General features: G+C 43.1%; 1 protein-coding gene across 3 annotated transcripts; it reads left to right on the top strand.

Annotated features, from left to right (window-relative positions):
• Positions 1-24,308, top strand: ppm1bb (protein phosphatase, Mg2+/Mn2+ dependent, 1Bb). 3 transcript variants are annotated; one of them, XM_069160319.1, is made up of 7 exons: positions 1-556; positions 9,801-10,643; positions 15,807-15,924; positions 16,479-16,590; positions 18,022-18,079; positions 19,723-23,061; positions 23,289-24,308. In XM_069160319.1, exons 2-6 carry the CDS (start codon positions 9,813-9,815, stop codon positions 20,053-20,055), a joined length of 1,452 nt encoding a protein of 483 aa, XP_069016420.1. In that variant the 5' UTR covers positions 1-556; positions 9,801-9,812; the 3' UTR covers positions 20,056-23,061; positions 23,289-24,308. The 3 variants fall into 3 exon arrangements, with proteins under 3 accessions (XP_069016420.1, XP_069016422.1, XP_069016421.1); XM_069160320.1 differs by lacking the exon at positions 1-556 and adding an exon at positions 8,127-8,192; XM_069160321.1 differs by lacking the exon at positions 19,723-23,061.
• Positions 24,309-24,847: the final 539 nt, after the last annotated feature.

The following is a 24,847-nucleotide window of genomic DNA, read 5'->3' as shown; positions in this document are numbered from 1 at the left end:
TTGTTCAGCACCCAAAGTCGAAGGATAGCTCTGTGGCCTTTCAATGGAGGAAAGTGCTGGATTTGTCAGTGTTGTATAATAACAACCAAACTCTCAGTGTCCATATTTGTTTCTGGAACGATCGGAATTATCTTCGTTTTATTTGTGAGAAGACAGAACTGGCGTCAAACATGCGTAAAAATCAACGCTGTCCAAGCAGGGAACCACCGAGAAAGGAATTATCGCCGCTCATCTGAGGCCAATCTCGATTATATATATATATATATATATATATATATATATACACAAATATATATATATATATATTTTATTTTTTTTTATTTTTTTTTGGTCAAATAAGGAAACAACAACAACACAGCTAAGCTAGCTAACGTTCTCCCCCCTCCCCTCCCCCCCCCCAACCGTAGATAGCTAGGTTAACGACATTTATCTTTTCACACGAAAGCGGGAAGTTCCAGCAAAAGGAAGAAAAGAAAATATATATATATATATATATATATATATATAAAAAGAAAATCAAGATTGGATCAACGTTCGCCGACAGCAGCAGGAAAACGTAAGTAAGCGGTCGTTAGCTCGAGTTTTTGACAACCTCCTCCCCCCGCTAAGAGAACTGTTAAGTTAGCACCGCCGGCTAACGTTAGCATCGCGTCAACAAACGGCGGAGGCGAAAGGTAGGCCCCGGACCCCGTGTTCACCGGGAGGGAGTTCAAAGCATGTGGTCCGGTCGGTCGGTCGTTTATTTTATTTTTTTTTTACCGCAAAACGCATTTCCAACAACAACAACAACAAAACAAATCAGTCGTGCGCACCCGCGTTGTGTTATTAAACGTACGTAAACAACAACAACAACAACAAAGCCAGAAATAAAAGCTGACCTCTGAAGTTTTCACAGTAACTTGGCAACGTTAGCAACCGATTTTTATTATTTATTTTTTTTAATTTTTTTTTGAATGAAGCTCATTTAAATTAATATCGGACTCTTTTTTATTTTTATTTTTTATTTTTTTTGGTGAAGTCTTTTAACGACACGCCGTTGTTGGCCTCCGGTGCTCAAAAGTCCGGCGGTCCCGAAAGCGAGCTAATCTAAGCACGGTTAACGTTATAGCTACGCGAGCTATAACCGGCTAATGACAGCGTTAGCGGACTTTTTGTTGTTTTGTTGTTGTTGTTGTTGTTGTTGTGTCGTATCAGTGGTTTATCTGTGTAACGTTATATCGGTTTTTTTTTAAACCAACTGCCGAGAAGGTCCCATTAATTTCTATTGGTAGCGTTATCTACGTAGCGATAATAATAATAATAATAATAATGCCCGGAGTTAATCATCAAAGCGTGTGTCTTTAACGATAATGCATGCAGTGCCAGCAGGTACTGTGTGTTCTTGCGTGTATGTATGCAGGGCAATTATAACCCTAAGGCCCCTCTTTCTTTTTTTTTTAATTTTACATTTTTTTATTTATTTATTTTTTACAATTTTGAAAGTGTCTTTAAGTTGAAGCCCGTAAAGTCAGGCAAGAAGGTATAACGTGTAATTAAAACGGATACCAGTGATAGTCTCTTAACTGGTTCACGGTGTTTATTCAGTTGCATTTCACTGCGACAGCAGCAGTGCTCCTCCCAACACTTCACCGATTCTCCACTGCTCTAAAAAAAAAAAAAAAAATCTTAAGTATATAACCATCAATAGCGTGACTGAATGTGTTTTGAGAAAGCTCAGTTGGTGTCTTAACGCTACGAAACAGTCAAACGTAACTGAAGCCGAGCTAAACGTACGTATTGGTGTTGAACTTTATTCATTGTTTCGCTTGTTGACTGTTCAAACGGTTTGGTTTGATGTGCATTTCTGAGTTTGTTTTTCCCATGTCTTGGTTGATTGATTGACGTTACAGCAAAGTCAGATGCCACATTCATATTTTTTTTTTTTTTTATAAATATTTTCTACATATTGCATTATATTCCAGGCCTTAAAAGAGATCTGCAGGTTCATTGACCCAAGGAAGCTGTGTAAAATGTACTGGGGCTTGTTCTGGCCATAAACATAGGCTTGGTTGTTAACTCCTAACTAGTGTAGGCCTACAGGAGCGCATACGATCAACCCTGACTTGGACATGGTTTTTAAAGCTTTTCTGCTGAAGTGATAATATAAAAAAAAAAGCTCCTTGAATTGGGTGTAAGAGCATTTGTTCTTGATGCACTGAGCAACTGGCAGCTAGATGCTAAATGCTGCCACTTCTTAAATATTGTCTTACTGTTTCTTCTGCATGTATTCAAAAGTTTATTTGAAATGTTTCTGATGCACCCTTGCAACAAATCAGGTCAGTAAACAAACGTACTACTAATCTTCTCTTAATAGTTTTTTTTTTTCCAATATCGTAATAGGATATTTTTTTTTCGTGCGTTTAGGGTTTACCCCGTTTTCCAAACAAGAGTATCCTCTAGCCTGCCAAAATGATGAATTCTGCGCCAACTTTTTTTTTTTTATTTTTTATTAATGAGCAGGCAGTAATGCAAAAAGTACTTCAGTTTCTGATGCACTGATTCCATGGAAAAAAAGAACAATTGCCAAGATTTTATGCTGAATGTGACGCTCTTGACTCCCCACGTGTAGAGGCCCAAGTGTGCGAGCAGATCAGTTTGGAAATGTTATGTGATCATCAGATGATTATCTAAATTGCCCCCGCTATGTTGCAGATTTGTTACCGATGCTACGGCTTGTGGTAAATTTCATCATCAATTTTGTATCGTGCCGTGTTGAAACTTAGCCACCCTAGTCACCTTCTCCAGGATATCAGATTGCGATAAGGTGCACAGGTGACCAGCGTATGACATCACTTGGTGTTGAGCCCGTGTCCTGCTAGTAAGATGCAGGAGGAGTTCAATAGCTGATAATCTTATCTGAGTCAGCAGTCACTGTGTAAAGACCGAGGAGCAGATGAAACACAATGTCAGTAGGAGACTGAGACAGTCAACAAGCTTATTTTAGTATTTAACAGATCTTATCGGTCTAAGCTGTGCACTGGTGAAACTGTAGGCGTCAGAAGGGACTTTTGAAAACTACATTGCTGTGGGAGCCAGTAGAAATTTGCTCTGGTTCAATAAAAGTCTCGCTGTGACAAGCGTCACTGTTTTAGTGGATTAAATCGGTTTGACTGCAGCTTTCTCATTTGCTTACGTAGATTATTCACTTAGGACAAGCAAGGCATCATCAGCCTGAATGCAAATGGCTAACACAGCGTGCCATGCAGATATATATTTTTGCGCTACGTGCATTTATTAAATATTCTTGGAATATAAACTGTTGCACAAAGAGGGTAAGAAAGAGGCGATACTGGTTATTAATGTTGATGCAACGATACAAAATGTTTAGGGCTACTTACTGTGGTCTTGCTATTTATAGAGAATTAATAAATGTCGATATGTGTTTGCATAAAATTAACTGTTAAAGCTACTTCAAGCAGCCGTAACAAAAACTCAGATTCCTGATGGCAAACAGAATGTCTGTGGGTTTTGTATTGTCAGCCAGGTAAAAGGACATTTGTGACAGGTATTGATCAATCAAGAATACAATTAGTACATGAAGCGATAATAAAAACATTTGCTAGTTGCAGCCCCAGTGTATATACATGTAATTTGAACAAAAAAGGAAATTTAGATCGACACAAGAAACCATAAATTCCCCTTATATGTCTGGCCATGGTTTATAACTACTCTTTGACACTGGTTCCTTGTTATGTGACATTATTTAGTCGTTGTGACGATAAAAGGCTTAGCTGGATTTCTTGATGATATCATGGTACCTAGATAATCTTTGTTTTAGTCTGTGAGTCACCCGTGAAGGACGGCGATCTCGGTTCCATTAAGATTTTTAGGAGCTCGATGTCAGGGCTGCAGTCGAGCTGTGTTTGGCCTGAATGGAGAGTCCAATACTTGCTTGTCCCTGCTCATTAAAAATGAATGTTTGCGGATTTTTCTGTGCTATGTTCTTTTAAATGGAATACCTTTGGGTTTGAAACTCTCGGTCAGACAAAACAAGACATTTAAAGGCATGCTCTACGACTCCTACGTCATGTGACAATCAAAATAAACCAAAGTTTCAGCCTTAATGGCCTCTCTCTTCATGCGGTTCCACCTCGGACTTTTATGAGTCTCATGAAGTTGTAAGTTGTGATTTTGTGGCTTGTTGGTTGTTGGTCTCCTCATTTGAGATGTTGGTGCTTTTGTCACTAAGGATTGTAGAAATGTACCAATGTCACCACAAGCCTAGTTTTAAAAACACCCGTTTTATTTGAAAATACCTCTCAAGTGTCAAATTTGGTCTTTGAGCTTCATGTACTGGAGGGATTTCCGCTATAATTCATCGTAATGCCAATCTCGGAAGTAATTTGCTGCAGATATGTGCGCAAAGGGGAGATGAGCAACTGTGCACCTTTGTTCTTCCGTGTGTGTGTGTGTGTGGTAAAAGAAATGTAAAAATGGAGGCACGGCAAGGTCAGGGTTAAAGGTGCCGTTAGCAGGAGCCTTCGTTAAAGAGTGTCAGATAACATAGAGAAGACGTATTTAAATACGTAAAGTCACGTTTGGGTGTGTGATCAGCTATACCGGGAAGATGTGGCTTTAGAAGTCATTACTGTCAAGCAAGGGGACCAATTACACAACACGCGCTGCGTCCTAGTTCAGGGTTGCCTGCTCCAAAGTCCGTATTTCAAGACCGAATACGTCACCGCGGTTCGTCGAGGCTGTCCCGTTCCAGAGGCTCCTCCAAATGCGGCTGTGAAATGTGACCCGGTCTATCCTCTGCAATCCACACTCACGGCCCCCCGCAGTCGTTTCTGGGTTGGCGCATTCACATGGTTCTCTTCACAATGTAAATATGGAAACGTATCACATGACCTTGCCATTTATTAGGTGTTTTTCAGGTAGACATCAGTCACGAAGTTCAATATGTGGACTAGAGTGATGAGAAAAGGCTTGATGCTCCACGACATACAAAATTGCCACTGATTATATTATATTATATTCTTTTTAGCTGCTTGTAGGTGTTGATAACGGTGTTTCCCATAAATGGGTTTTACTTCTGTTGTCTGCCCAGCCTAATAAAATCATTCAGTTGTAAATGAGATAAATCTAACACGAAAATGCCGTATTTTGTTCTTTTTTTTCTTTTCTTTTTAAATCAATAGCCCAAATGTGAGGTGTTTAGGAAACATCTGGAAAATTGTAGCACCTACAAATAGTCTGCTTATGGGGCAGTAAGGAGACTTCTGCAAATTCTAACTAGAGAAAATAAAGTGGTTTACACTTTCCCTCTCTAAACTCCACGAGTCTCTGCCCACCCATTGGTCGCAAGACTGTGACATTTACAAAGGACATTCACCTGAGCCGTCAGGTCCTTTCAAAGGATATAAACCCTGAATTTGGACACACCCATAATAAGACAATCACACGAGAGGGCACCTATTACACTTGAAAGATCAAATATTATGTACATGAATTTCCCAATTCAGTTCAAGTTATTGGTATCACAATTCAATTCATAATCGATTCTCAGTTCCAATCTGATTCACAAAATAAGAAAGAAGTCACTTCAGGTTCGTAGTCCAGTTAACTGGCTGCCAAAGCACTAAAATGTCACGTGAAAAATAATGGTTAAGCTATGTGATCTCGATTAACTGTCTGATGAACAGGGAAAAAGAACAGAAATTCTTAATGAAAATACACATCTTCTCTATTTTAAAAAGGCTAACTGCTTACGGTCTTCTGTCTCTGAGAAGGGAAGTGAAAGTGCAATTTTCTCCCAACTTGACCTGCCAAATATCATTTATAAAACAGAAGTCGTTTTGTGTGAAGGGAGTGATCTGCTGTGCTGTTAATACCGTTACGTCTCCAGTAGTAGAGGGTTTGGTTTTGTCAGCATAACACCCTTAGCAAACATTACTGTGCAAAAATATTGCACGTGTTTAGATTCTTCCCAAAGATTCCCCCAAAAATAAATTTTCCGATTCAAATCAATCTTCTCTTGATTAATCTGATATCGATTCATACATCCCAAAATCAATTGAAAGAAAGAGTATCTTGATGTTGACTTCTTGTTGTTGAAAAGAATATGCATTCATGTAACTGATTTTTTTGGGTCTATTCTTAATATAAACATTCATATTTTTTAATAATGCTCTATATTAGAGGGGTTTGTTTGTGCAATTTTCAGAATCGGTTCTCTGAGATTCTGTTTCAGATCCAAGCGAAATTGATATTGAAGGATTCCAGCAGGTTTGAGAGGCTCGGACTCTGCGCCGTGGTGGATAAATAAAATACGACCTGAAGTTGAACTTGGACGTACGGACGGGTGGGGGCTCTTCCGCAGTTGTAGGCTTGATGTGTCTCATAAATTACAGATGAGGTAAACAAACGAACAGACCAAAAATAAATTACACCCAGAGGATTATTTTTAGGCCGACAGCCCGTGTTTTTAGTCACTAAACGGTAGTAATTGGGTCATTATTATTATTATTTTTTTTTATTACGCGACTGTTGTCTTCATGACCTGTATATGTTGATACGGTGCGATCGACTGTTGTCCCTTTGTCCTCTTCAGTCTTCTTGGTAGTGTCATCCGCTTTAGCGCTCACCATGAAGACTCTTTTATTAATCCAGACAGGAAAACAGTTTTTGTCATTAAAGCAGCACCAGGCAATTTGTATCGCTCGACAAAATCTGATACGTAGGCGGCAACGCGGAGGTCTTGGAGTTCCTGGAGAAAAGTCTTGAAATATCTTTTTCCAAATGTAGGGTCTTGAATAGAGCGCTTATTTCAAACACTCAGATCCTCAAACTAGAAAATCTAGAAATCAACATCCCGGGTTGTTTTGTCTGTAGGTGTAGCACATTACCTAGAAAGTGATATATGAACCTACTGGGCCGAACCCCACCGACCTGCTGCATATGAATGTGTACGTATGGATGGCGCTGAGCGCTGTGCGTTAACCTCGCTTCCAGGAGAGCGTGAGCCGTATTGTGCGAATGTATCTGCTCCCAGAGCAGCATTTGGTCTCTGCAGCGCCGTGTAATCGCCGACCTTCCACTTCCCTGTTCGTAGCCAGTGGTTTTTGGCAGACGTGTGTCTTAGCGTCAGGGGGTGTTAGTTTCGATCTGTGGTTACAGCACGGGTGACAGCAGTTTTGAGGAGGTTAAGTGGTTGAGAGTTCCTGGTTTCAGTCTGATCTCAGTGGAGATATTTTCTGGGCTTTTTAAAAAAAAAACAATTTTGTTTTTGTTTTTTTGTTCTGTGCGTGTGTGAGATTTCCCAACAAACTGTTGTACCATTGTCTGCCAGAGAAATCTCAACGTATCTGCATGTGTTCTTGCAGTCTGCACGTCTCCTTTCAGGGTCTGGCTGCTGCAACTGCTCTAATGGATGGATGATGCAACTCCCCCTTCCTCTCGCTACCGCATGTGTGTGTGTGTGTGTGTGTGTGTGTGTGTGTGGGTGTGTGCGTGCGTGCGCACGCGTGTGTGTGTGTGTCTTAGTCTTAGAGCGAGCGAGAGAAAGACATGGAGAGGGGGATGTCGCTGAATGAAGCTTAGCCTGGATGCTTGCACTGCAGGGTGGGTGGTTGCTAGGCGATGGCACTGTGTTTGTTTTATTTTTAGAGAGAATCACTGCCGGTGAGCATAACAGATTTGTCTTTCTCTCATACACGACACATGAAAATATAGTCTACTGTACGTCCGGTGGGGTGGGGCGGGTAGGGCGGGGGTGGGGGCGGGGGTGGAGATTTTGATCGTATAGTCATTAAGCAGGAGAGCAGTAGAAATGTGAATGGCGTGGCCCACTGCCTCACCCTGGTCATGAAACCTAAACCGGCCTGGCGTATTTATAGATCATCTTTTCCTCGCACATAGACTACGACACTGCACACATGCGCACAGCAAACACAAACACACACACACACACACACACAGATACACACACACACACACACACACACACGTTCTTCTGAAACCAGCTGTAGTCGCTGCGTGCATGTACTCGGCCTTTTTTGGGCACATGCCTGTCATGCCGCGTGTGCGCTCATGTGGGAAGTAATGTGGAGCGAAAAATTGCTGTGTCGTCAGGGGGCGCCTTCGGTTTTGATCGCTTTTCATTGATTTCGAGATCTCGCAAGTGTCACAACAGACGCCGAGCAATGCGTACTGTAAGTAGCTCCATACTGTTGCAGTTGCTGACATTTTAAGTCCGAATTGATCGGTATGCTGGGGAAATATGGTGCAGACATGGTGAAAGGCGGTTAAACATATGAAGACTGTGGCCTTTGTGAGGACCCGGAGGTGCGACAAAAATACTAACCAAAAACATATTCTTTGTGATATTTTAGAAATAAAACATCACGGGGAATTTTACAGCTATTTTATGTAGTGTAGTCGGGTAGAATATTCTTATTTTGGATTTCCTTTTCAACGTCAGCTCCACTCTGTCTTTTGAGGGCTGAAACCGAATCTACAAATTTATTTCCACATCAGACGTCTTGCCAAAGCATGTTCCTCATGTTGTATCGTGTTGTGTGTTGTAATGTCTGTATTTTATAGTAATAATAATAATAATACGTTAGTTGTACGACACCTTTTAAAACACAGTCGCGAAGTACTTTACACAATAAATGGGGCACATTTAAAATACCAAGAAAATTAAACAAAATAGTAACTTCTTTTTTTTTTTTTTTTTACATGTTCTATTAAAATATAATTTTCAAATGTAATCAAATAGTTCCAGAAGCGAGGGTGAGGGATCAAGGCAGTATTCCGCATGGCAATGAGAAGGAACAACAGTGCAGTTGTCCAGGAAAAAAAAAAGTTGTATAGCCTAAAACACAGACAGCTTTCACACACGTTTTTTTTTTACCCTACAGCAGACCAAAGATGTCGTCTGCCTGCTTGACTGCATCGACATCAATAATTAACCCGTTGATTTTGATTAACTTGTGGTCAGAGGGGTTTTTTTTTTGGTTGAGAAGGTTGATTGTAGAGGCAAAGATCAAAAACGACTAGTCGGATTTCATCTCCATCCAGCTCTCGGCAGGCAAAAAAAATTCAGACCTTGCCGAGTCAGTAAATGTCACACTCTTGTTTCCTGCCAACAAGTTAACTAATAGTATTAGTTACCTTGTGTTCAGAGTGAAAGAGGCTGTGTGTGCTCAAAGAAGCTTTACAGCTATAGTGTAATCCTCAACTCTCTGGTTCCTCCATGGCTATCTTTGTCTTCTCAGGATCACTGGCTCTCAACCTCCAATGAGTAATTAAAAGCACTCTGCACTCAGTATGAAGCAGCCCACTGAACTACTGACATCAAAAACGGGTGATTTTCATAGAGATTTATAGGACCAAGCGTATTATTATAGACTATAGAATATAACGTGATACTTTAGGCCCAGTTCAGACCAAAGATTTGCAACGAGGCGAAACTGTTTGAGAACTTTTGATGGGACAAGTTGTCGCCAACGACCTGGCGTGTCAAGTTGTATTTGGGTTTTGGAAAGTTTTAGAATGGAAGACGCGATAGTTGGTGTTTTTTCTGCTTGTATGAGGAGACACCAAGCCCTCTTAAATATTGTGCTGCTTTGGAAAAAAGACCGGAGAACGTATGAGTGTATGCAACTTGTTTATTGTACAGTAGTGCAATATGGGGAAAGTGGCTGAACTGGATAAGGGACAGATTACTTTCTCTGTTCTTGCTGGTAATGGTAATTCAAATTTAAAAGGTTTAATTTCCCTATTTCTTCCTTTTCTTTCCCTTGATCAATCTACAGCTATAGGCAGCAATGGGTGCATTCCTGGACAAGCCGAAGACGGAGAAACATAGTGCCCACGGAGAGGGCAACGGGCTGCGCTATGGCCTGAGCTCCATGCAGGGCTGGCGGGTGGAAATGGAGGATGCTCACACAGCGGTGGTGGGCCTTCCCCATGGACTCACCGACTGGTCCTTCTTTGCTGTCTACGATGGTCACGCAGGCTCCCGGGTGGCCAACTACTGTTCCGGCCACCTGCTGGAGCACATCTTGTCAGGAGGGCCCGACTTCGGTTCAGGACCCAGCTCCGTGGAGGGCGTGAAGGACGGCATCCGCTCGGGCTTCCTGAACATTGACGAGTACATGCGCAGCTTCTCTGACCTGCGGCAGGGCCTGGACCGCAGCGGATCAACGGCCGTGTGCGTGTTGCTCAGCCCGTCCCACCTCTACTTCATTAACTGCGGCGACTCGCGGGCCCTGCTGAGTCGGGACGGCCAGGTAGGCTTCTCCACCCAGGACCACAAGCCCTGCAACCCACGCGAAAAGGAGCGCATCCAGAATGCTGGCGGCTCGGTCATGATCCAGAGGGTAAACGGCTCCCTGGCTGTGTCCCGGGCCCTGGGGGACTACGACTACAAATGTGTGGATGGTAAGGGCCCCACGGAGCAGCTGGTGAGCCCCGAGCCCGAGGTGTGCGTGTTGGAGCGGGCGGCCGAAGGAGACGAGTTTGTGGTGCTGGCGTGTGACGGAATCTGGGACGTCATGTCCAACGAGGAGCTGTGCGAGTTTGTCCGCTCACGACTGCAAGTGTGTGACGACCTGGAGAAGGTCTGTAACTCAGTGGTGGACACCTGTCTGCATAAGGTAAGCTGCCGCACATTTTGAATAAAATTCGATTTTTGAATGCAAAATTTTACTTTAGGATTGAATTGTAGGTGAAATCCAGTGAATAGGGAAGAACCGTGTTGCAATTAGGACTAGAAATATCTCGGCGACTGTGGAGAGCAGTAATCCGTTTATAAATTCTCCTCAAATCTCACCTCTGATTCTTAGAAAAAAACAGTCAATTTTTCTTAGTAAGAATCGAATATCCAGCATCATTTTAACTATACCCAAGTTAAATGATGGATAACTGCATGTCAACGTTGCAAAACTGATATACATCTAAGATTTTAAACATTTTCAATAAAAATGTAACATCTCGCGGGAGATATCAGATGGTGAATAATGCTTTAGCGCTTCAGCTTCTGTTCCTGTCCACTCGCCTTCTCAGCTATCGATTTAAGATAAAGCAAGAATTGCCCTTCGCCTTTGCAGAACTCATTCACCAGTCCGTGTCTTAGAATTTAGCCTCCAGTGTATCACTTATTTTTTTGTCTTATGTACTCCAAGAACCAGGGAGTGCGCAGCAGCTTAGTTATTTTTACCTTTCTGGACGCGTTATCTCAAGTAACAGCCACACGCTGTCATAAATCTGCTCTGCTGCCACTGCCTTTTGTGATGTATGTGACACAGTACCCTTACAGAAAGTTACAGTGACCACATTGACTTTTACAGGGTAATGACAAGGTGACTGTCCATTTGGTTGAAGGCCAGGGCTCTATGTGGGTCCTATAAATGCCAATTAATGTGATGGTTTTAAAGTACACACAAAGTGCCAAGTTCAACTTACTCCATATTACTATCTGCCAAACGTCTCACTGATTCACAGCATTCTATTTTATGCTTTGCTCATACGCCAAAGTAGGAAACCACCTAGTACAAAGCCTTAGCAACAAGGTGAGAGTGCGCGGTATCTTACTTATCGGTTATCGAGAGGGCACCTACCTTCACCAGTGTTACGTTGCGTTCGGCCCATGGAGTCCCGGCCTCTCAGATCTACTCCCCTCAATACTCACTCCACCACTGCTCTTTTACATCGAAACTAGTATATCTGTGCCTAAATACTTCGGCAACGTTATCTTTTCTTAAAGCCACAAAATCATACATGCCACAAAGTCGTACCTGCTACACCCTTCTTGTTGAGCTGCCTCCGCCAGCTGCCTGCTGCAGGCTCCGTCCTCAGATTTCAAGCTCCTGTAATAGTGCTGTTGTTGATCACGCAATGGACCCTCGACAACCTACCTCTACTGGACGCACTCTTGCGCTCCACCCCCGGCCCCCTCTACCTCAACCACGAATTCGGAATATCTTTCTCTTTTCCCCTCACACGCCCCATCAATAATATTTTCCCATGCCACTGTCGGCTCAATGAAATATACTATTTGCTGACGACCTGACCACAACACAATATCTGGCCTCTGGCTGGTACAACTTATTTCCTGTGGAATCGCAACCTCCCTACCCGGATGTACCTGCATTTCCCAGTCCCCTACCTTCATTTAACACGCTAAGAGCTTGCCTGCCGTGGGCCCTTTCCTCCCTTGCTTTCCTCTCCCTCTCTTAACAAAACTAATAGCTGTCTTATTTCCACTCTTCCCTGCTTTTACCTCCATTCTCCTCTTCTCGATGGCAGCAGCCAAGCGCATCAGTGCCTGGTTATGCTTCCATGCTCACCTACCTGCTGCCAAACTAATCTTACAGCCTGACAGAATGTGCTATACAGTTCCTACCGCTGAGCATAATGCACGGGCTGCATCCTTACCTACCCACTGTTTGGTGGGTTGTGTGGTAATTGAAGCACCCACTGTCCCTGCTCACCCTGAACAATATTTTCTCTGCCTCCTCCTCACGACGCACCTGATCAATTCCTAGCTTCCTCCTTTCTGCAGGGCCAGCCTCACTTTACGTTGGGCCCCCTGTGCTCAGACCAAAGTCACCCCTTCCTTGCTGCACCCAACCCACGACCTCTGCCTGTCTTACCACTGCCTGCCTTGCGTTCCACTTCCTTCCTGTCCCTAACGCCGGTGCCAACTTCCTTACTACCTCTTCTTTGCTTCCTTCCAACTGCAACCTTGGCATACTTAAATTCCTCTATTAGGCTAGATGGCGCCGTGTCCCACCTCTGCCATGCTGTGGTAACGTCAGCGGTGGTAAAACACATCCTGGTATCCCGAAAGTCCTCCTTTACCCGGTTATCTATCTCTCCTGACAACCTAAAGACGTTAAACACATTTCAGATAAGGCTGTGCGGCACTGAACCAAACGCATTTTCTAGTGCTAAAAACACTACCTGCGAGTCTCTTTTCTCTTTCCTAGCTGCTTGAATCTGATGCCATATTACACTAACGTGTTCTATGCAACCTGCAAAACCTGGAATTCCAGCTTTTAGCACAGAAGGGTCAATCAGCTTATCCCCCTCCAAGTAACCTGCCAGTCTCTTACGAAGGAAAATCTTCCCTTCGACATTCAGTAGACAACTGACTTAATTCTGCTGACTCTTTTTCTTCAGGAAAAAGTATCACCCCTGCCCTATGCCATGCCCTCGGTATCACTTGTTTTTTTTTCCATATCATCTTAAATAGCCTTCACAAGAACCCAAATACGTCAGGTGCACTTTTACATAGCCGGTGGGGGACCCCATTTGACCCGGGGGCCGATGAAGCCGTTGCACGCCTGACAACTGCCTGCACCTCGCCTGTTGGTGGGCTATTTTATATTTTTTTCCACCTAATGATGACATATCTGATGGGAGGCCGATCTCTCTGTCGTCTCCTACGTCCGAGTCTCGTTTTCTTAGGTATTCCTCAAGCTTCTTCCTTAATGCTTTTAGTTGTCCACTTCTTTCCTTATTAAACAACCTCTTAACAAAGCAAGATGGCTCCTTAAAAAAGGAGACCATAACTCTTTCCCATCTCCTTCTTTTTCTCCTCAAATGTTCTGCCCTCCTAAGTACTACAAATTGATTTGTAACACCTCAATTCCTTTTCATTTTCTTTTCAGTTGCCTTCCTTCATTGCATCTTTAGCTGCCTTCTTTCCTTTACTAACCTCTCTACTTCTTTCTGTCTTCTTGATTGACCTACCTCTTTAACATGTTCTTTCCTTTTCATTAATACCCTGAATCTATCAACACAAAACTGGTAGATAACATCTCCTAATCTCTCTAATTTAGCCTCTGCTGTCCCTTTCAATCTCTCTAACACCCCTACTAAATCTATATTCACTCAATCTCACTACCTGGTTTGACCTCATTCACACCCCTCTCTTCAGTACTGGCACCACTGTCCTCTTGGGTACTATTGATATCCTGGCTTTCGACCTGCTGCTGGACTTCAGTCGACTGTCTTGACTGAAGTCAAGTACTCAGGAAGTACTGGTCAATGCGACTCTCTTGCAGACCTTCTGACAAGCACTTTTTCCTCCCTTGATGTATTTTGAGGCCCTTAGCTGTGGTCACCTTCTGCCAAACACAACAACAAACCTGCATTTCCCTTCCTTCCCCCACTGAGCCCGTGTCCTCCTTGATGTGCTAATCCCTCTTTTGGTCATTTCCGTGCCAATGAACCACGAGTCAATCCTTCTCTTGGTCGTTTCAGTTCCAGGGTCTGTAGCCGAGAGATCCGCCTGTGAGTTGTCTTCCGCTCTCGCAGACTCTCGGGGTTTCGTTCCATTCCCTGTAGGCGTAGCTTGGTTTTGGTGCAGTGGGACTGCTTGGAGCCCTTCCTGCAGGTGCTATGAGGTGCCAGATCATTGGAGGCCCGGCCGGATCTATTCCCTCCTCTTAGTTCTCTCCATGCTGTCACGAGGACTTTCCCTCGTGGTCAGCTGCTGTAATCACAGCAGTCACCAGCCGGGCTGGTAATTAGTTTTTCAGTACATACACAAAGTGCCAAATTATTGCGATTAACACCACAAGGTGTACAATGTGTACAATGGCCCTCCAGTCATAGACTGAACAGCTAATAATTGCTGTATAATGCCAGTCAAATAAAAACGTTTGAAGTTTATCATGAAAGATTTAGAGCTGAAGCAATTAGCTGCTTAATGGATTAGTTAATTGACAATTAGTCAGCAACTATTTTGATCATTTTTATTTTTGCAGAAATGACACATTTTTGATAATGCTGCCTTCAAATGTCAGAGGGAGAACATGAGGCTATCAGGATGATCAATATTTTTCCCACTTATTAATTAAGAAAAACTCTACATGACTGAAATTACATTATTATAACTTCACATCCAACGAAAAATTTACTTCCATGGCCTCCGCTATTTCTTAAAATGTTCTGCTCAAATCTTTTGGACATTCCTGATTGTTTTTTGAGGTTTAATAGACTGAGTAGTCCTTTAATTCAGAAAATAATCGCCCAATTAATTAATTAGCAGCAACACAAGAAAAAGCAGCATATACTGTAAATATAGGCTGTGGTGTTTTCTTGTAAACAAGACTCTTTTGAAAAACGGCTTTAGACTTGCATTGTTTACATCCATGTTTACGTGCTAGGAATTTTCTTCTTCCCTGTCTTTACTAGTACATTGCTGCTTATCTCCACACATTACTGCCACCTGCAGGTCACTGGAATAATGTTAAACAGTTGGCAGTATGGCAGATTGTGTTGGAACACCCATTAGCGAACAAAACAGAAATTGCTCGTAAAAAAAAAAAAAAAAAAAAAAAAAAAAAAAAGCTCCAAAGTGCTATTAGACAACGACTAGCTCTCTGAGTGCTCCACTGGGGAGCTTTATTTCTGTGTTCAAAGTTTAACCATCTAGCTTGTTTACATAATATAAAAACAAATCTCCCAAATCATCTAAATGTAGATTTTGCATGCTAAAATTGTTTGAATCATTTTCCAGCAGAAAGTTTGATTGGGTGTTATTTTTTTCTTTCATTTTGTGTGAAAATAACTCTTAACTGCTGGCGAGTTGCCTATTTATGTTGACAAGGAAAGCCCCGAATTTATTTTAAACAAGAATAGGGGCATTGTGACTGCCTGAAGCCCCGTGTCAGTCAGGGTTAGAGAATCAAAACATGGCCAATATTATGTGTTTCAGTATCCTGTGTCATTGGAAAAATACCATTCACAAAGCATACCTTAAACACTACGAAGATTTGATTTAACTCTTGTCTTTTTTCATTCTGCAGGGGAGCAGGGACAATATGAGTGTTGTGTTGGTCTGTTTACCCGGAGCCCCCAAGATCTCGGAGGAGGCTGTGAAGAAGGAAGAAGAGTTGGATAAATACCTGGAAACCCGCGTTGAGGGTCAGCACTTTGAACATGCACACACACATTTGCCATGGTAAAGAGTAGGGTAGCCTTAAGAATTGATCATTTATTAGTTTAAATGTTGTCTGAGGAAGAAAATAAATATTTCAAAAAAAGTGTTCCGCCATCATCTTTCCTATTTTTCCATATACACCAAGTTTGTACTTTTAACTGTTAGGTTGTAGTTACAAAGCCAACCCTGTTCTTTCACGAAGTCTTTCAATGATTTTGTCGAAACTGTTTTTGCAAAAGGTAAAGTGAAACAAGTGGCCACATACTGTGCTCAGATACTGTGTACATAACCAGGACAAAATAAACATTCTTTAGGTAGAGCAAACATTGGAAGTCAGTCTGCTACAGAGTGGTGCTGGAAAAAGGTAAGCAGTGATGTATCTGATTTTTTTTTTTTTTTTCCACCACCCGTGATTTCTCTGCTTCCATAGTCAAAGGTGGTGGTTAAATCTCAAAACTCAGTGTAAATCATATACTATAATCTCCCCTCATTCAAGGTGTAACCTCTCACAAAGTCCTTGCCCTTTTTGTATTTGTAGAGCTTCTGGGAAACTGTGGAGAAGCGGGAGTCCCTGACCTGGTGTCTGTCCTAAGGAGCATTGCCACAGAAAACATCCCCAACCTTCCACCTGGTGGAGGCCTGGCCAGCAAGTAAATACACACTGAACTGCATTTTATACACATAAAACATAACAATAAATATTATCTGACTTTCGAGACTATCCACATAGATTGTTTTGTTATTGCGTAGAAACTTATCAGCAGGATGTTGCGTCCTAATGAACAGAAATCATAATGTCATTTGTTGTTATTGGTAACTTGTGAAATTAACGATCACATTTCAACACCTTTAATTTTATAGTAAATGTCCTATGATTGTTACAAAGTTATTAAGCATACGAGGCAGCATGAATATTCCTTAAAAAGATAAAACGTATACTGTAAATATGGCTGTAATCAATGATGCTGTAACAATGATTATTTTTATTATCAATTAATCTGCTGATTATTTTTTTTATATATAATTTGATGCCTATAAATGTTAGAAAACAGCTGAAAATGCCAACAATAATTTTGCACAGTTCAAGGCAACGTATTAAAATAGCTTTTCTTTTATTTGACCAGTAGTCCAAAACCTCAAGTTATTCAGTTTAATGTCAAATGAATGAAGAATACAGAAAATCTTCCCACTTCAGATACTGCAACCAGGGAAATATTTGCAATTCAGTTAATTCGCCAATATTTTTTTTTTCTGTGGCAATTAACTGAGTCATCACCGCAGTTAAAATAAGAATTGAAATAATATGACAATGTTCAGGAGATCTGACATTATACAATATAGTTGAAGCCAGTTTAAATACAATGTCCTTTTAAAAAAATTACAGAATCAGCCATGTTAATAATACGACCATTACTTGATTATTTTTTAAATTGGGGAAAAAAGCAGATGTATAGAATACCACATTCAGAGCTCAAACAATTTATTGATGAATCGAATGACAATTTTTTTTTAAAATAACCCCCCCCCCCCTCGATTTTCTGGTTTCGGCCTCTTAAATGTCAAAAATTGCTGTTTTTTTGTTTTAGATTCAATCAACCTGAATATATTTGGGTTTAGAGTTGTTTTAAAGGCTACTTAAAGAAGCCAACTAAGACTGTGAAAAATTGTCTTCAGCATTTTTCCCTATCTTCAGATGATTCCAGTAGAAAATAATTGGAGGATTAACTGATAATCAAAAATACAAATTGTTTGCCACAGCCTTGGTCACATTGAGCAAAGCATGCGCCCACACAGCAGCTGCATGCACTAACAACATGGACCACAAGTGCAATTTAAAAACTTAAAAACATGCGGATAATGCCCATCAGATGTTTCCAAAGCGCGCATGGATAAAAAGGATTCTGTTGTCTCTTTATGCACTCGGGGTGGATTCTCGTATATCGACTTGAGTTGCTTTTTTTTTTAGTTCCATTAAATCCTCAATCAATATACATTTGCTAAGAATGAACAGGGACTGTATTATGTTGGGAGTGTTTCATCTCGTCTAAGCAGCGAGCCGTGTGCTGTTTGTGTGTTTGCAGGCGGAGCGTGATCGAGGCGGTGTACAACAAGCTGAACCCTCACAGAGAAGAGGAAGGGGTGAGTTGACCTCCCTCTGAACCCCTCACCTCTTTGACCTTTCACCCTCCCTCAACATGACCTCATAAACGCTCACCAGCCCAGACAAGGACGCTCTCCTGTGTGTGTGTGTGTGTGTGTGTGTGTGTGTGTGTGTGTGTGTGTGTGTGTGTGTGTGATTTAAGTGTGAACGAGGGCGGAGGATAGACTGAAACAGAATAACCTTGGCAAGCTCGGTGAAACTATTGACTGAATTCCACGTTGAAAAGCTCCGAGGCCGCGTGCTCCATCTCAATTTTGTATTTATCATTGACACAGGATATACAGTAAGACCTCAGAAAACCTGTTGAACTCCTCAGCTATAGACGCATGCCCTTTAAATCGTCAATTTCACCGTACAGAATGCTTCATGAACCTGGTCCAAGAAGCATCTGAATGCACGAATGGTGTCAGAGTTGCCATGCAAGGTGCTCGCCGCCCCGGAGCGACCGCTGGCGTGTGGACGGGAGGAACTGATGATTATGGCGGCAACCTTACAATTAGTGGGCAACCCGCTCCACCAACTGAGCTTAAGTCACGAACTGGAACGACTAGACGGACTATGATTAAGATAAGTTTTGCAGAGACAAATGTTCGTGTGTACATTAAAAAACAAAAATGAAGATGTAAACGAAGTCAGTTCACTTGTTGATGCTCTCCTGGCATCGTTATTCTGTTTTGGATATTTTTCAGATGAAGCTTGCTCAGAAATAATGCTTTTGCATATTTAAATCCAAATAAATGTTAGAGCTCACTAAAATGTCACAAAACTGGGACTTTAACATATTACTACACACATGAGGTGGCCATCAAGAGATAAAAAAAAATACCACGATTAAAAATCTTGATTCCCAAAGCTACGCATAATATAAGTCACTCCACGCAGCTTCTCTCCATTCAGAACTCTTGTTAATGTTGTAGGAAATGTGTGTGTAGTTAAAAGAAGAAATCTCACATCCAGAATCTTACCTGGAAAGCTGTGAAGGCTGGAGGCATTTTTACAAGTGTCTTGTAAGAGATCAGGCAAGGATGACTGTGTGTGTGTGTGTGTGTGTGTGTGTGTGTGTGTGTGTGTGTGTGTGTGTGTGTGTGTGTGTGTGTGTGTGTGTGTGTGTGTGTGCGCGCGCGTGTGCGTGTGCGTGTGTAAACAAATGCACATGAGTGTATCTGTTATGATAATGTTAGTGGAGTCTTGACTTCCAGGCTCTTTTCTCTGGGCTGTGTGGGTACCGACCGACCGACCCCCCCCCCCCCCCCCCCCCCTACCTCCACACCCCCCCTCACTTCTGTTACACCACACAGCGAATATCACAAAGGGATGTTGGGTCACAGGGTCAAAGGTAGCGCTTGCATGGGCCTGCCCGACTGGTGCAAGAATGTCTCTGACATTATCACGCTACTGTGTGGTAGATATTTGTGTGACAATGATGTGAGTATTGTGCTGTTAGATGTGTGTGTGTGTGTGTGTGTGTGCGCGTGTGTGTGTGCGTGTGTGTGTGCGTGCGTGCGTGTGTGTGTGTGCGTGCGTGCGTGTGCATGCGTGTGTGTGTGTGTGTGTGTGTGTGTGTGTGTGTTTTTGACCGTGGAGCGTGCCTGCAGAGTCTGACCCTGGCGTGTCACCTCAGGCCTGTGCGGGGGGAGAGGAGGAGGAGAGTGAGGAGGGAGGTGGCAGCACGGCAGCTCATCTGCTGGAGGCTCTGCGGCAGTTCCGCCTTCACCACCGGGGGCAGTACCGCTCGGTGCTGGAGGAGTCCCTGGCTGCCTACCACCTGCGGGGGGAGAGTGACGCTGAGGGAGCAGGGGAGAGCAGGAGGACCTACGATGATGATGACGACGACGACCAGGAGCAGCCCGCCTCCCCTCCCTCTCCCCCCTCGCCCCCACCCTCACCCGCCATTGCAGAGCCGGAGGCCAGCCAAGATGCACCTGCCTCCAAGTCTGATCCCTCCTCTGACTGAGCACCCACCCTCATACCCACCCAGAGCTCGAGTCAGATGCGCTTTGACCTCTCCTCCTCTTTCCCTCGTCACAGAGCTTGAATAGGCACATTGGCCAGTATCGTGGTTATTCAATTACATGGCCCTTCCGTCTATTCAAGTTCTGTCTCCGAGACACATATATACCTTCCACCTAATGAGGACTCTTTCTTTTCTCTTTCCTTTTTGTTCCTCCTGACCACCTTGGCTTGGATTCCCAAACCCGCCAGTCACTTTTACAACTTGACCGCACAGACTGATGTTTACAGTAGAAAAGAGCGAATAACAATTTATTACATGCAAAGGCGGCTGGTGAAGCCAAAGTGAACCTTTGCATTCTATGGCCTACATTTACCAGTATCTGCTTCTGGCTGCAGCCCCTCCCTCCCCCATCTTAGCTCCCAGCCTCACTCCCCCCCCCCCTCCCACTCCTGCTTACAGTGGACAAAACTGACAAAGAAAAAAAGGAGACGAGACGCTCTGAACTGCTCTGTCTCCAGGCCTACTCCATCTACAGACTCGGAACACACTCTTTTGTGTATATGTATATGTGTGTGTGTGTGTGTGTGTGTGTGTGTGTGTGTGTGTGTTCGTGTGTGTGTTCGTGTGTCTGTCTGTCTGCATGAGTTTGAGTGACCGAGCAAGAGACCCATCATCACTACTGAAATTAGTATTTCTGATAGGTTGTAACATTTGGGAGTTAACGCATTTATCAGCATGCTCAGTGAGGTTAGGCTGTCCAGACCAGGAGCTTAAAAAAAAAAAAACCAAAAAAAAACCTCTTCGTCCACATCACCACTTCTTCTTTTTTTTTTTCAACTGCTGCCTCTAAGCAGCCATAAAGGTTAAAATGTGTTCCTGGTTGTTGTTATTCAGGTGGATGTCAGTGACTCTGTTAAGTCTATAGCAACGCTAGCGAGCTTGTAAGGCTGTAATCGTGCACTGCATTCCAGACAACAAACTTATCAGATGGAAAACGGTGGCGCCAGAACAAAAATGTAGTTTTGTCAGACCAAGCATTACATTGTATGATGTGGCTCATATTTGTGTCAACAATTGCTCGATTTGAAAGGCTATCAACGGCGTGTTAGCGTGATGCAGCTAGATTTTGAACTGAGAACAAGTGTCATTGGTGACATGCTATTGTTAGCATTCAATTATAAGCACAGCTGCTCTTAAAAGAACAGCAATTCTTGCAAAGCACATAGACAGATGAAGGTGAACCTGACAAGTAATTTAAAACAAAAAAAACTGGGTCACCATAGAAACAATGAAACATTTTACTTTCAGTAACATTGTGGTCTTTCCTCTGGGGGTTCCCATAGGCTCATACTTCTTTTGTCAAACATTCCTACAATTAACATTGTTAAAACCTGTTGAATGTTGACATGCTGAAGTCTAGTAGGTATGCTAACCTTTGGTATGTAGTGTTTATCATGTTAGTTTCCTAATTTGGTGACGTTTATTTTGTTAAGATTCTAGCACGCTGCATTAATCGCACGGACGACAGCCGTGTCTGACGGACTGTTTTGGTTTCAGCGGTTCCGTCACGAACTGTTGACCTGGAGGCGGCGCTCCACGTGGGATCGTGACCACAAGGGTTTCGTCCACATATTGGTCCGTCAAATAGTAGCAAAAAAAAAAAGTTCACTCCGATATCACATTACTGAAGTCACACATCTATGTCATCGGCTGATGTCATGTTATTATCAAGGTCCGCCGTGGGCACTTTGAGCCTCGGTGTCCAGCTCAGACCTCAAACGCCAGGATTAGCACCTGCACAGTGAAGTATACGTGGACGACACGTCGTACGTTTTATCGGAGACGGTTGTGTATCCGTCATCAGTTCACAGTATAGCTGGAATTAACGAATTAGGTTCTCATTAAACTCCCACTTCTGATATTAACCGTGGCTACGTGAGCCTCGCGACTCGTTTTAAAAAGCCCACACACAGCTTATTTCATTCCTCGCACGTGATGACGTTGCATCTTCAAAACGACACAGTCTCCTCGCGGCATTGTGAAAGTCGGATGGAAACGGACTGCTTCCGTTTATTCTGTGAGAGTGAGAGCAGGTAGAGGAAGGTTATTGTGAGTCTGTGTAAGCGCCCTATACCCAGGGAACTCTGGTAATGCATGCACTGCACTTATCCTTTCAATATCTTAAATCACTTAACCATCGGAGGGGAGGTTGTGCTAAACACTGTGCGTATGTATGCGTGTTTGTGGATGTATGAGTTGTATTTGTATGCCGTTATGTGGGACAAATCAGTCCTGCGAGTGACAAATAAACAAATAAAAAGGATTTGAGTTATAATGCCGTGATTCGTGTCAAATGTATGAGTGTCTCTCACTGTAAACTGACTGTTTAGGTGTTTTTGTTTTTTTTTGTGTGTGTTTTGGTCCTGTACCAAACATGTCACCTTGCAAATGTGTAGATCAGGGTTGTGACAACAGGATACAAAAAGCTATACAATTTTTTTTTTTTTATTATTATTTTTTTTTTAAAAGTCTTAATTTTTCACACTCAAAAGTGATTTGATTTCATTCAAAACGATCATTAAAGTCTCCGGGCAGTATGGTGGCATTTGATACAGGGCCATTTCCTGAAACTGCGAGTGGAATTTGGTCAGTGTCCTTACTCCGTTTAATGTGCTGTATACGTGTCTGTGTTGGCTGTGAAGTGTTTTGGGAACAGCTAAAGCAGAAAATAAATCCTCACCTTCCTCGCTCTCCTCCTGTCAGCTTTTTTAGCCTAAACTCGTAATTTTGTCTCGGCTGCTTGAAGATACCTTAATCTGTCGTCTCCCTTTTTTAAAACAATAGCAGCTCTCGGGTTTCAAACCTCAAAATAAACGCCTGCCGCTGCATTTGCATGAGCTGGCGGTGAGGAGCGAGAGGGAAGCTGGCGTAGACTATAGGGACTCCATTCTCTCCATTCCTCCCCTGTTTTTCAGTCTGACAGTTGGCCTCGTGATTCTCCGCAAGGTGAGTCATCAGAGGTTGTGTTAACGCACAGGCTGGGCTGGGGAATATCACTGTCTTCCACCATTATCCATTCAGTTTGAGCAGATAAGAAACGGGGAGAGAGCTTCAAACTTGATTTAAAGCAGCAGGAGCAGTTTTCTAAGTAACTACTGTGTTTGGCGAGGGACGCGGGAACGGCGAACCTAACGCACCTCTCTCTCCCATCTCTTTCCTCTTTACCCACCCAGAATGCCGCTGAGCTGGAAGACCCCTGGTAGCCGTGGCAACAACCCCCTTCTCCTCCCGGTGATCTGTGCATCCACCCAGAGGAGGAGTGTCTCTCCATTGCGCCATGTCTTTCTCCACTAAAAGAGGACATGTGGTGTGTGCTGGAGTGCGTGAGTGTGCGTATGTTGGTTGTGCATGTGTGTGTGTGTGTGTGTGTTTGCAGCAGTGGGACAAAGACGACAATGACAACAACTACACACACACGCATACTGCTTTAAACCTGGAGGAAAAACAGAATCACTTCTCTGAGAAATGTCAAGATTTTATGAACTGAAGCATTGTGACGGTAGAGATGATTTTTACCATTGAGGTGTTTTTTTTTTGTTGTTGTTGTTTTTGTTTTTTGTTTTTTTCTTTTCTTGAATGTTGACATTGAACACCTGACTTCACAATGACATGAGGACCTATCGTGTGTGTGTGTGTGTGTGTGTGTGTGTGTGTGTGTGTGTGTGTGTGTGTGTGTGCGAGAGAGAGAGCGTTTGTGTGTGAGAGTGTTTCAAGGAGGGCCAAGAGGAGACAATTGGTGGATAAAGACTTTGTATGTAATTCCTCTTCTCCTGGACTTTTTGTTTTGTGCTCCTGGGTCTGATAATTGCCTAACACCCTTGCTTCTTCCCTCTTAAAAGACACACGCATACACAGACACACACACACACACACACACACACACACACACACACACACACACACACATACTCTCTCTATCGCACACAGACACAAAACCATAAACACCCACCCCCACTTCCACCTGTGCACGTATGTGATGTGCCACCTTCGCAGGGCACTGCATGAGGACTTTGGTTCTACATGTACAGCTACGTGGTTTTCTAATCGACCGGGATGGACAGCCATTGGTTGAGACTGACTAAACTCGAAGGACCTCTGGACACTGATAGGCCCCTGCCGTGTGAGAAATGATTTGGATTTTATTTTTGTTGATGCTATTAGGATGATGACGATGATAATCATGATGGGGAGGGGGTTGGGGTGGGGGGGTGGAATGGGAGGTTATCACTGAAGAGCCGAGTGCAAGTTGGACTCGTGGCTTCGGGGTGGTGGGTCGGGTCGGGTCGGGGGTTGGGGGGCGGTTGTTGTATCACTGGTTGGACTTCCTGTATGAAGAGGGGGAGGGCAGGGGGGAGGGGTCCGATGGGCTCTCTCCTCCTGCCTCCCCACCATCACGGTTGGAGGTGCACATGACAGCAGACTGTCCTGACAGAGGAAAGGTTTTTTTTGTTTTTTTTTTTGTTTATTTTTTTAATGTTGTCCATGAGGTTACTAGCTGCTCGCTGTGTAGAGTGAGTGAACTCCCTGTTTTAACCCTGTTCCTGGTTCTCAGACTGCATTGGTAATGTTTGTATTGCTGTTGTTTGATTGCACTCACATTTGATTACAGAAAGCGTCTATATATGAAATAAAATACCTGCCAAGGACCCAGTGGTGGCCGCGTATTTTAATAACTCGTCACGTCATGTGGGTTTGTGTACGTTTGTGTAGGCCGTGTGATCTGGTCATGTTT

This window comes from Embiotoca jacksoni, unplaced genomic scaffold (assembly GCF_022577435.1).
Source record: "Embiotoca jacksoni isolate LCO1_2020_lvr unplaced genomic scaffold, fEmbJac1.0.p SCAF_26, whole genome shotgun sequence".
Lineage (NCBI taxonomy): Eukaryota > Metazoa > Chordata > Actinopteri > Embiotocidae > Embiotoca > Embiotoca jacksoni.
This window is presented reverse-complemented; position numbering and strand designations above follow the sequence as displayed.

Bases quoted from the DNA above. Each gene is read 5' to 3' on its own strand.
- ppm1bb (XM_069160319.1), top strand. From the start codon at position 9,813: ATGGGTGCATTCCTGGACAAGCCGAAGACGGAGAAACATAGTGCCCAC. The intron at 10,644-15,806 runs GTAAGCTGCCGC...TTCATTCTGCAG, and splicing joins TGGACACCTGTCTGCATAAG to GGGAGCAGGGACAATATGAG. The intron at 18,080-19,722 runs GTGAGTTGACCT...GTGTCACCTCAG, and splicing joins CTCACAGAGAAGAGGAAGGG to GCCTGTGCGGGGGGAGAGGA.